The 13,346-nt window shown below is 36.1% G+C and overlaps 1 protein-coding gene across 7 annotated transcripts in view; it reads right to left on the reverse strand.

Annotated features, from left to right (window-relative positions):
• DNAJC13 (DnaJ heat shock protein family (Hsp40) member C13) overlaps positions 1–13,346 on the reverse strand; it is a 117,439-nt gene that overhangs the window by 64,602 nt on the left and 39,491 nt on the right. For all 7 annotated transcript variants that reach the window (XR_012014919.1, XM_072792750.1, XM_072792752.1 and 4 more), the window contains 10 exons: positions 10,032–10,238; positions 9,848–9,943; positions 9,372–9,463; positions 5,383–5,549; positions 5,200–5,279; positions 4,951–5,120; positions 4,249–4,348; positions 2,010–2,117; positions 1,201–1,356; positions 520–576 (listed from right to left, as the gene is read on the reverse strand). Coding sequence is in view for 6 of the 7 variants with exons in the window: in XM_072792750.1 (XP_072648851.1) it covers positions 520–576; positions 1,201–1,356; positions 2,010–2,117; positions 4,249–4,348; positions 4,951–5,120; positions 5,200–5,279; positions 5,383–5,549; positions 9,372–9,463; positions 9,848–9,943; positions 10,032–10,238 (1,233 nt within the window). In the remaining variant the exon portion in view is untranslated. The remainder of the gene's footprint in view (positions 1–519; positions 577–1,200; positions 1,357–2,009; positions 2,118–4,248; positions 4,349–4,950; positions 5,121–5,199; positions 5,280–5,382; positions 5,550–9,371; positions 9,464–9,847; positions 9,944–10,031; positions 10,239–13,346) is intronic.

Raw genomic sequence — 13,346 nt, forward strand, 5'->3', positions numbered from 1 at the left:
TTTCTAAAAGACAGAAAGCTAAAGCAACCATCTTACAGAAACAATATCCCATGTCTGTCCAACGATATGTCCTGATCTCTAGAGCACTTTAGCATGAGAACCAATTTTTGTTATTTAATTCTATTTTGCTATGAACTAATAACTCCATTAACAGATTCCTATGTAACCTCAGTACCTAAAGATTTCAAAATCATCAATACCATCATCTCTCCTCAAAAAAGAGTAAGAGGAAAAATGCTAACTTTTAATTCTTTTAAAACAAACAAAATACAAATAATGTAGGAACCAAAAGATCTATTTGCCCTAAGCCCACTTACCTCAGAACTTTAAACTCTTAGTTTAATACCAAGGATTGTTTCTGTAGTTTAAAACTAATTTCTGAATAAAGATTCAAAATTACTTTTATTACTCAGAAAAACTTCACCTTTCCCATAAAAAGCTGAAATGTAATTTTGTCAGCTTCAATTAAAATACCCAATCAAAATTCAAGTAGGTTTAAAATTTGAAAATTGTTCTCACCTCTATTATTGCCTTCATAACCAATCCAGCTCCCTTTATAATTGCCATGGAAGGATGCTTTAAAATAGGGAAAAAAGTATCACAGAATAAAATAATTTTATTTCAACATACTAGCTATTGCTTTTAAGGAGGATATACAATTTTATAAGCCATAAAATTAGTAAAGGATACATCTCAAAGCCAGATCACAGTTTGGTTAAAAATTTTAAGTATTCTTAAAATATAGCTTTAAGGGTAATTAAAACATCAGCAGGAAATAGCTGGCACTTACTCGGATAATTATACATATTGGAATGATAAATATCAAACAGCAATGATAAAATAACACAAATTGACATAACACAATATAAACGAAAATATAAGTATTACATAGAAATATAACAAGTACAACAGTATATGAAATAAGAATGTTTTCAACTATTTATGATTTTTTTCTACTCTAGTTCTGAGAAAAGATGGGCAACATGGTCAAAACGGTGGTCAAAAGCCATCAACAGAACTCTACATGAAACACCAAGAGATCTGTGGAATTAAATATTCTTAATATGATTATGTACTAGGATGTATTTATTTATCAACATTACTTCAGAAACACATCCGTTATTTTAAAACCAAACTGACCCAAAAAGTGGTTCTTAGATTAGCTATTTGTTATTTGATTAGAAAGATACAAGCTCTCACCTGAAAGAGCTTAAAGAGGGTTCTTCCATTGGATGCTACCATCTCTAAGAGCATATCAAACTGCTGTCCTTCTGTTGTCTCACTATATGGAGCACAGAGGGCAAAAGTAAGGAAGTCCAAGAGTGAACTAATAACTAGGGCACCAGTCCCATGATCCTGAAACAAAGTAACACATTGCCTTAGGACAGAGAAATTCAAGTAAAACGCAGCAATAATGTGCTTCTGTTATTCTAAATGTTAAAAGTAAACATAATTCCTCAACATGAGGCCTAAAGTTTGATTACTCTAAGGAGTACTTGGTTTTACTAATACAGTAAATTCATTCTTTACTATATATTAAAAGGAAAATAATTAAAATTTGGTCAAATTTCAAGAAAATAAACAAGATTCCTCAAACAAATACAACTAAGATTAGTATGTATAGTATTTGTATAAAAAGCAATCTTTGACAACAGTTAAACCACTCCACCAATTTGTTCCTTCTAGATCTATATAGATTGCCCATCTCCAAAATTGTTACCAGTGACTGAGGAGCAAAGATTTTTTTTTTGGAGAAGCTTAATTCATAATGACATAAAGAAAAAAACCTAGTCTTTGCAACTTATTCTTCCCAGATGAATGGATATAGTCTTAAAACAGAAATATTTTACTATTAGTGAGAGACCAAGCTGACCAAAGTGTGTATGACCGATACTGACCAAAGTTGGGAGCCACAATTGAAAACAAAAAAAATGCCTGAACTGCACTTCTAGAATACTTTTCAATAATGTATGGTATCTCTCATTAAGCCAAATTTAATTATAACTTACCACATGGGAATTAAATTTTTCCAGTAAGTTTTCCAGAAATTTCTTTGAAGAGAGAAGAGAAGCTTTGTTCAGCTGTTCTTGTCTTAAGTCATAGTCATCATGCATGGGCTGTTGATTAAAAACAATGATAGTTCATAAGCAGTCCCACATGCTGGTATCACACGAAAGTCATTTGTAAAGAGTATTCATTAAATATTGAAAAAATTTAAAAACACAGCCTTTAAAGTTGAAGGCAGAAAGGAAACTCGTGATAAGACAATCAGGCAAAAGTGATGATTTCCCCCAGGGTCTGATGAGGCTTCATAGACACTGTGCCTAGCAAGTATCTGTAGAGTACTGCAGAAGGAACTCTCTCAAAAGACACAAGTCTCCTTCTTAAAAGGCAAATAAGACCCATTTTTCTCTCTCCCTATTTTATATTTAAATTTGAAATGATAAAACTTGGCATTTATTTACTTATTTTTTTAAAAAAATGTTTAAAAGCAGGTACTAAAATGAGCAGCAAATATTTATTTGTCTCTTCTGATTGGTGGAAAAATTAAAATGGGAAAAAGATTCTAGCATGAGGGTTAGGAATAAAGACCCAATTCTAACTTTGCTGACTATAGCTGACCTCAGGCAAGGTTAAGTTGCATTAACTCTGAGTTTCACTTTCCTTAGCCGTCCAGGTGAGATTAATAATACTTAGCTCAAAGGACTATTATGAAGCTTAAATGAAATAATTCATGTAAAATATATAGCCAAACCCTAATATGTAGTGAGAGAAGATTGGGTTTGTTTCATACTATGATATTTTATTTTACATTCTAGTTACCTAATTTTTTTCAAGATTTATTTATTTGAGAGAGAGAGAGAGAGAGAGAGAGAGAACATTGGGGGTAGGGGCAGAGGGGGAGGGAGTCTCAATCAGACTCCATGCTCAGCAAGGAGCCCAACGTGGGGCTAATCTCATGACCCTGAGATCACAACCTGAGCCAAAACCAAGAGTCACACTGAACCAATTGTGCCACTCAGAAACCCTTATTCCACTATTTCTTTCCATGGAATTATTAGAAGCAGTAAAGATAGCAAAATTCACTTCTGAGTATAAATGGAAGATTTTCTACAAGTGATTACTTAAAGTTTATCCTATACCACTAAACTTGCCTTAAACACTTTAGTCCCATATGCTATATACAACACTAGTAAATCAGGAATGTCAAAGTTATACTGGATAATTCATTGCTTCTCCTCCATACAAGCTGTCACTAAGTTAGATCTTTACCCTCAGCTTTCAAATGTGCCTTCTTTAACCCCATCCTACCTCAGCATCTTGTTTCTTATTTGGTCTACCTGTCTTTAATTTTACCTCTAATACAGTCTCCACATAATATTTGTCAGCTTTCGGTAGTTCAAACCTAGTATTACTGCTCCCCTGATGAAAAATCTTTCAGTTGTTCCTTACTAAAGGATACAAATTTATTAGCCTCTTTGTCTGATACCAAAGGCTTTTGATGACTGTCTCTGCATATATTTCTAGCTATAACTCCTAATCCCACACACCTCCATACATGTTTTATGACCCAGCCATTTCAATTATTTGCTTCTTCCCAAACATACCTTTGTATACGCCCCCTTTCCCACACAGAGGGAAAATACCTGCCTGTCCTTTAAGATTCAGTTCATGTGTAACATCTGAAAAGACTGGCCTCAAATCTTTTATGTTCTCCTCACCACAAACCCAAAAAGCTAAGTTCTGCTTTTTAGGGATCCCATGGCCCCTACTACTTTAGATGAGACACACACATGCTTACCTTACTAGACTGTCAGCAATTTCAAGGAAGGAAGGAACTTTGTATTTCTAGCAGATAGCACAATGCCTGGTTTATAGGATATGCTAAACGAACCTTCATTTGAATAAATAAATTGCCAAAAGAGCAATTTGGGAAATACAAAACACTGAATTTAATTGGTACAATGAAAATCTGAGTTTGTGGAAATTTAAACCATCAAGCAACTTAAGAAAAACCAGTCTCTTAAAAAACAACAACAACAACAACAAACCACCACGGACGCCTGGGTGGCTCAGCAGTTGAGTGTCTGCCTTTGGTTCAGGGCATGATCCTGGACCTGGGATCAAGTCCCATATCAGGCCCCCCGTGGGGAGCCTGCTTCTCCTTTTGTCTATATCTCTGCCTCTTTCTGTGTCTCTCATGAATAAATAAAATCTTAAAAACAAAACAAAATAAATACTACTTACACACATGAGGGCACAGAGCATATCAACAGCTGCATGGATTACTCCATTGTTGCTCCTCTTGAGTGCTTTTACTACCTTCACTCCTAGACGCTCCCGAAACCTTATGGAACAACAACAAAAAAACAAGCTTATAATAGCAATATCAGAGAATTATAAGTCTTCTTAAGTTTCTATTGCATTCAACAAGTACATATTTTAAATTCTACCTCTAGAACATATCTGTTCTCCTAACAGTTTTTTTCTTTGAGGGGGAAGATTTTTTAAAAAATTAATTAAACTAAAAGGGATTTTGGGGCATCCGGGTGGCACAGTCAGTTAAGCTAAGACTCTGTACCAACTCAAATCGTGATCTCAGGATGGTGAGATGGAGCCTCACATCAGGCTCTGTTCAGAGTCTACTTAAAGACTCTCTCTCCCCTGGGCTTCTCAATAAACCTTAAAAAACAAAACAAAACAAAACAAAACTAAAAGGGATCTACTTTCCTGCTCAAATTCATTAAAACGAGTCAACATATTGCAGGTATGTGTAGGACCAATCTCTACCCCTTTCACTTCCACTTACCTTCCTTTATTTCACATGAATAAAAACTACCATATCATCATATGAAAGGTATCAGGTTTACACAGATATAAAAAGATAAACTGTTGATTTTCTGCTATTTTGAGTTGTTTGTATTCTCTAAAAGTTCAAAGACAACTTACTTTGGAAGCTGAGTGAAGGCCAGAAAACCAGCTTTGGAAGCCACAAGCCTCCTCACAGCCTGGAACTGACTCTCAAGTTCTGCATTTGAAGCAACAACATCTCCCTCTTGGGATAATAATGCTGTTATGGCATTATTGATCAGTTTTTCTTTGTTTTCTGAGAAGAGACCCTAGGTAAAGGAAGAATGTCTCAAAAAAGTTTCCATTCCCAAAATTAATGACAATGAACAAGTTATAAAACAATCTTACATCCTGCGTTACTGCATGCAGAACTCCACTATATGAAATATTAGCGTTGAACCTGAATACAGCATCTGCAAAGTTGCCATCTGTAAGATGAAAAGGTTCAAAAAGATTTAGAGGCTTGCATTCCTAATATTTAAATTATTAAGCAGATGGATGGAAATGGAATTATACTTAATCAATACTTACTTGGAGGTGTGGCCAAAAATCTGAGATGAAGGCTCTCTACTTCCTCATCGACAGGCATGCTGAGTAACCCCCATCGCTGACCTTTATGAGTTGGTGTCATTTTTACACAAACATCTCTGTTACCAGAGGCTCTTACTCCATCCAGCAAACTTGCTAATAAGGAATCTCTAAGCAAAGTAAAAAAAATGTTTTAGGATTGATAATTAAGGGGAATTTAGAATCAGAATACAGCATAGGCCCTTTAGCAGGTCACCTGCTCAGGCAGGACACTCTGAGTACAAGCACAACAGAATAGGGCGCTTTAAGAGAGAGCCTAGAGTTTCAATACTAGCTCTGCACTTTACTGTCACATATCTTCACAAATTACTTAAGCACTATAAATGTAATATTTTTGCTTTTTAAGAACTTTTTAAAGTTTTACTGAGATATAATTTACAAATCAAAAATTCACCCAATTAAAATGTACAGTTTAAGAATTCTTAGTAAATTTATACAGTTGTACAATCATCAGTTTTGGTATACTTCCATCACCCTAAAAAATTCCCTTGTGTTCATCTACAAAAAACTCTCCAGTTCCAGGCAACCACATATTTTCTTTACATCTCTATAGTTTTCCTTTTTCAAACAACTCCAGCAAGACGATGAAAAGGCAAGCCACAGGCTGTGAGAGAATATTTATAAAAGCCATATCTGATAATAGATTACTATCTAAAATATACAAATAACTCTTAAAAGTCAACAATAAGAAAAACAAGTCAATTAAAAAACAATCCAGAGGCACCTGAGTGGCTCAGTCAGTTAAGCGTCTGCCTTCAGCTCAGGTCATGATCTTAGGGTCCTGGGATCCAGCCCTGCATCGGGCTCCCTGCTCAGCAAGGAATCATCTTCTCTCTCTCCCTCTGCCCCTGCTAGTGTTTTCTCTTTCTCTCCTCAAATAAAATCTTTAAAATGATTCAAAGTCCTTAATAGGGTGCCTGAGTGGCTCAGTCAGTTAAGCATCTGCCTTCATTCAGCTCAGGTCATGATCCCAGGGTCATGGATCCAGCCCCACATCAGGCTTTCTGCTCCTCAAGGAGCATGCTTCTCCCTCTCCCTCTGCCTGTCACTCTGCCTACTTGTTCATTCTCTCTCTGTCAAATTAATAAATAAAATCTTAAACAAAAAAACCCAAAGTCCTTAACAGATAGATACCTCACCAAAGAAGATACAGATAGCAAATAAACATATGAAAATAAACATAAGAAAAGATACTCAACACATACATCATCACAGAAATGCAAACTGAAACAGCAATGAGAAATAACCACATACCTATTAGAATGACCAAAACTGAACATTAATAATACCAAATGCTGGTGAGGATATGGAGCAACAGGAACTCTCATTCACTGCTGCTTGGAATACAAAATGGCACAGCCACTTTTGGAAAACGGTTTGGCAGTTTCTTAAAAAACTCAACATCCTCTTACCATATGTTCCAGATGCACACAGATGTTTAGAGCAGCTTTATTCATAACTGGCCAAACTTGGAAGCAACTAAGAGACCAAATGAATAAACCATGGTATGTCTAGACAATGGATTACTAAGTTAAAAAGAAATGAGCTATCCAGACATGAAGACATAGGAGACAGGGAGGAAATGAAAGAAGACAATCTGAAAAGGCTATATACTACATGATTCCAACTATGATATTGTGGAAGAAGCAAAACCTCGGAGACAGTAAAAAGATGAGTGACTGTCAAGGTTTAGGGAGGAGGGCAAGATGAAATCAGTGGAGCAGTATTATTACTGCTGGAGAGAATCCCTGGGAATTTTTAGGGCAGTGAAAATAGTCTGTAAGATACTAAAATGGTGGGTAAGTGTCATTATACATTGGTTCAAGCCTGCAGGTTCATCATTCATAACAAATGTATCACTCTGGTAGGGGATGTTGGTAATGGGAGAGGCTACTCCAGTTAGGAGGCAAAGCAGGAGGAGGTATATGAGAAACCTCTGTACCTTCTGCTCAATACTACTCCAAACCTAAAATTGCTCCAAAAAAGTCTATTAAAAAATTCGTATAAATGGAATCATATAATATATAGCCTTATGTGTCTTGCTTATTTTATATATCACATTTTTAAGGTTCAGTCCTTTTTATTGCTGAGTAGTATTTCACTGTATGGATAATCAATATTTTTGCCTATTCATTCACCAGGTGATACATATATCAATTGTTTCTAGTTTTGATTATGAATTATTATTATAAACATTCACATACAAGTTTTTGTGGCCATATGTTTTTGTCTGGGGTAGATACCTAGGAGAATTGACATAGGGTCATATAATAACTATATGTTTAAGAAATTCCCAAACTATTTTTTAAAAGTTTATGATTTTACATCATCACCAGCAATGTATAAGAATCCACAGGTTTGCCAACAATTGGCACTGCCAATTTGTTGTTCAACTGAATGGACGTTATCCATTTCAGTGTACATGTAGCAGTTTTACTTTTCCCTAATGAGTCATAATCTTTTCATGTGTTTATTTACCTCAAATATCCTCTTTGGTGAGGTGTCTATTTGAATATTTTTGCCCATTTATTATTTGTTTTTTGGTATTGAGTTAAAAGAGTAATTTTTTTTTAAAGATTTTATTTATTTGACAAAGAGAATGAGAGAGAGCAAGCACACAAGCAGGAAGAGCAGCAGGCAGCGGGAGAGCAAGAAACAGGTTCCCTACTGAGCAAAGGAGCCTGATGCAGGGCTCAACCCCAGGACCATGGGATCATGACCTAAGTCAAAGGCAGACACTCATCCAACTGAGCCACTCAGGTACCCCAAAAGAGTTCTTAATATATTCTAGAAACATGTCTTTTACTAGCTATATATTTTCCAAATATTTTCTTCCTGTCTGTGGCTTGTCATTTCCTTTTCTTAATGGGGGTCAAAGTTTTAAATTTTTACAATGTCTAATTAATCAGACTTTTATGAATTGTGTGTATCTAAGACATCTTTTCCTAATCCAAAGTCACAAAGAAATTGCTTTGCTTCCTGCATATTGGCTTTATTGGGAATAATGGCATCTTTCTAGGGATCAAGATTAAACAATCTGATGTACATAAAGCACATGACCAACTGTAAATGTTGAGATCTCTTCTCTGATTAGAACATGTGCACTATTTTTTTTTTTTTTTTCAGAAGTTCTCTTCCTTGAATTCAGGACAGGAAAAAATACAACCTTTTGCTTAAAATGCTGTTTTTGTTGAACTTAGATCAAAAGCTTTCCAAGGTAAGAAACAGTTACTGGTCATACTCCAGGAAGTGACAGCAGTTCAATAAGGCTGTATGGTAGACAGTGGCAAAATGTACCAGAACTGTTTCAACTATCTTTTAAAAACAGATTCAGTCATAATCTATTTACAACACCATTAAAAAAACTGTCCAAAATATAAAAACTGCCAATCCCATTACAATGGCTTAGTACATGAAGGGAGATCTAGTCATTCACAGTAGAACATCACTATAAGTGGTTTACCTTACAGGAGTAGTTTATGAGCTACAGCATCTCACTCGTTTTCACATCAACAGCCAAGTCATAGTAATATAAAAAAAAAAATCAGGCACATTCCACTGGAAAATTAGTAACTAGTCTACTGATGCTAACTTAGAAAACTCTAACTTCAAGTATATTTAAAGTAACTTGTTGGTATCCAAACAATTTAACAATGAAAGTGAAAGATGCTATTTAAAAATACATTAAAAGCTTAAGTTACAGAACTACATTTTCAACATTATATTTAAAATCAAATCACCATTTTTATTCTCTTTGGAAACTGGAAAACTGAATGAAGTTCATTTTCAATATACAACAAAATAATGCTGTCTTTTCTAAGTTATATGATTTCAAAGTTCTAGATTATAAATTTTGTCTTTCCTCTTTGATGGAGGACTTCGCCTTGAATATACTGGGATCTCAAAAGCTTGATGAATTAAAAAAAAAATACCTTTCTGTTGAAGAATACTTCCGTATTTGCCCTTTTATAAATTCAATGGTAAACAGTTGTGGATTTTCTGAGTCACAAACCAATGCAAATACCTAATGAAAACAAAAACCAAGTTCAACAAAAGATGTTTAGTTTTATGGCATTTCCTTATAAGAACTACACATCCCCATTTTAGCTTACAAAATCAGTATTTAAAAACTGTTTACAGTATCATAATTTAAGAGCCGCTTAGATGTCTCAAATTTTCATACAATTGTTGAATAAAAAGTTCCTTTCACCTTACATACTTTGAAAATAAATTTGTTTTGAAATAAAGTTTATAATATTCATTGTTCTAAGTATAATAAATATAATAATGTGAAGAATAGATTCTCCTTATTTCCCATTCTTTAAGCATGGGAAAATATTAAAATAGAAAATTATCCTAATTTAGCAACAGGAAGAAGTCTCATTTAAGCTAATAATGTCAAACTTACTTCTCCTAAAGGCTTCAAAGTTGCAATATTATAGGTTGCTGGATCACGTTCTACTAAACATGTTTCTGTAAGTGCTAGAACTCGCTTTACAGGTTCCTTCAAACAAAATTGAGACATAAAAAATTACTGAAGAAAAATATCAAAATCAGGTGAACAAATTTTTATTTTTAACACAGGGTCTTACCGAATGTCTAGGTGATATTTTTTGGACTATAAACTCTGCTAAAGATGTGATGGATTCATCAGTGCTGTATTTCCCAAAGCGAAGGTTCAAATACTGCTCAAATTCTAAAGGTTCTTTTCTGATGCGCAGTGAAATACCTATGTAGTTGCCAGCATGATCTATTGCACTTTTGATAATTTCTTCTCTTTGCTCTGATGCAAATAAATGCTGCATAAATTTTGAAATTTAAAAAGTCAGGGTTGAAACAACTAAAATGTGACCATTCTGAATTAATTCACAGGAAAGACAGTGAAGTAGCAATTCTAAAAGAAAATAATGGTAGATCTTATCAAAGGTAAGTAAGCAGTGTGCTGTATTTGAATCACTGTTACTAAGTTAAAAATCACAGACTCTAGGATATAGAGCCTTGCAAATAACTGAGTGGAAATTAACTCATAACTTCTCAAAGTCTAGTTCCTGTCACCATATAGAAAACAGCATGCTGGAGCTTCCAGAAAGGGTCCCAGGGACTCCAGCCAAGTCCAGTGGGGGTAGTGAGTATTTCCAGTTTCAACTAAAGTAGCTCTGATACAATGTTCTTATACAGTGAACTTTCTTATCAGATTACCTTGAAGAATGCTTAAATGTTTACAAGCCTTTGGCCAATGGATATTACAAATCAACTTCCAGGAGTGTATTTAGGAAGGTAAAGATAAGATATTGCTACTTGCATTTGATGCCAGGAGGCCAGAAATGCTAAATGTGCTGCAAAGGACAAGGCAGGAAAGTGTCACACAATAAAGAATTGTCCTGTCCAGACTCCAATAGCCCCCTGGCTGAGAAACACTGGTTCAGATCATGTTAAAACCTGATTTTAGGGATGCCTGGGTAGCTCAATCCATTAAGCGGCTGGCTTTGGCTTGGGTCATGATCCTGGGGTCCTGGGAATGAGCCCTATGTTGGGCTCCCTGCTCAGCAGATAATCTGCTTCTCCCTCTCCCTCAGCCACTGCCTCTGCTTGTGTGTGCTCCCTCTCAAATAAATCTTTTAAAAAAATAAAATAAAACCTCATTTTAGGGGTACCTGGCTGGCTCAGTCAATGGAGTGGGCAACCCTTGATCTCAGGCTTATAAGTTCAAGCCCCATGCTGGGTGTAGAAATTAGGTAAAATAAATAAAATCCTGGGGATCCCTGGGTGGTGCAGCGGTTTGGCGCCTGCCTTTGGCCCAGGGCGCGATCCTGGAGACCCGGGATCGAGTCCCACATCGGGCTCCCGGTGCATGGAGCCTGCTTCTCCCTCTGCCTGTGTCTCTGCCTCTTTCTCTCTCTCTCTCTGTGACTATCATAAATAAATAAAAATTAAAAAATATAAATAAGTAAATAAATGAATGAATGAATGAATGAATGAATAAACAAAATCCTAAAACCTGATTTTATCCCCAGCTGCTTAGGATAGTCACTATGCATGCAAAAAGTACCACATAAAGGTTTGCTGAATGAATCTGTCACGGTATCACATGTGTAGTGAACTGACTCCACCTTTTAAAAGGCAGAGTATACTTAGAAAGTAGATGATTAAAATTAAAACTGCTTGATGTCATTAAGCAATAAAAACTGTTGCCAATTGAGAAATATCACACAATTCTCATCCTTACTGTTTACCTTGTGCCCTGGAAAGCTTGGCTGAATTACTGTGGTACAATTGTCCCATTAAAGTCTATTAAGGCTCTCTCCTGCAATTAGGTTCATTTTCCACCAAGGATTTTTTTTTTTTTTGGAGAGAGAGAGAGAAGGAGAGAGAGAAAGTGAGCGAGCAGGTAAATGGTAGGGGAGGGTAAAGGGGGAGAGACAGAGAGAGAGAGAGAAAGAATCTTTAGTGGGCTCCATCCCTAGTATAGAGCCTGACTCCGGGCTCAATCTCACAATCCTGAGATCATGACATGAGTCAAAATCAAGACCTGAGCTGAAATCAAGACATATAACCAACTGAGTCAACTAGGTGCCCCCACCAAGGAGTTAATCATTATAAATTTCAATGTCCATGGAAGAGATAAGCCTTTGGACAGCACTTCAACAACAGGATTTAAGCTGCTCTAGGGTGGGACAGGGAACGAATTTTCTCTTTGGGCCTTCATCCTTTGGGTCTAGACTCAGAGGTAACAAATGTCTAGATATGTGTTCCTAGATGAGAGATACTTAGGTTAGTACCCATTACCCAAGCAAAGAGAGAAATCCAAGATGGAAAAAGGCCTGTAACTCTGAAGAGCTAACATATTTTGTAAATCAAATAGTTCAGCACTCCTACCCCATCATCATTCCTTTTATATTCCTTCTGGTACCCTCTAGCCCATATCCAGGCTTGTCTTGGCTCTGCTACCCAGAAAAGGATAATTTATCTATAGAACACTAAATCTTGGGAGTAGTTGTTCTCAGGCCACCAAGATAGCTACAGACACTAAAATTCTCAAGAGAAAGGAACCCTGAGAATATGTTCAAACAAGACTTTCCTTGTGTAAACTCTATTGCTCGTCTTTGAGATATGAGGTTTATTATTTTTTTTAAGATTTTATTTATTTATTCATGAGAGACACATACACAGAGAGAGAGAGAGAGAGGGAGAGAGAGAGAGGCAGAGGGAGAAGCAGGCTCCAGGCAGGGAGCCTGATGCAGGACTCGATCCTGGGTTTCCAGGATCACGCTCTGAACTGAAGGCAGACGCTCAACTGCTGGGCCACCCAGGCATCCCTGAGATGTGAGGTTTAATTAAGGAAGGCAAAATGTTTCTTATAAAAAAAATATGGTCATCATCTCTAGCTCAGCTTCTTTTTTTTTATTTATGATTTTATTTGTTCATTCATGAGAGACACAGAGAGAGAGGCAGAGACACAGGCAAAGGGAGAAGTAGGCTCCCTGCAAGGAGCCTGATACAGAACTTGGTCCCAGACCCTGGGATCACTCCCTGAGCCGAAGGCAGATGCTCTACTGCTGAACCACCCATGTGTCCCTCTAGCTCAGCTTCTATTACCAATTAACAAACAGGGTCTGAGCATCCTAAGTGGCTTCTTCTGTACCACACAATTCACACATAATTCAGAATTTCAAGACAAAAACAGGCAATGAACTCCAAATTTGAAGTTTCAATGAATACTTAGATTCCAAATTACAAACAGCTGGGGAAAGGAGGAAAAACTATAAAAAAGATCTTATTTTTCAAAGAAAGCTTAGACTCTTTCAGCTAAGACATTAATACTAATTAAAATAACTACCGTTTATTGAATACTAACCCACATATTATGCTAAACATTTACATAAATTATCTCACTGGAGCCTCAAAAA

This window comes from Canis lupus, chromosome 22, assembly GCF_048164855.1.
Source record: "Canis lupus baileyi chromosome 22, mCanLup2.hap1, whole genome shotgun sequence".
Taxonomy (NCBI): Eukaryota; Metazoa; Chordata; class Mammalia; order Carnivora; family Canidae; genus Canis; species Canis lupus.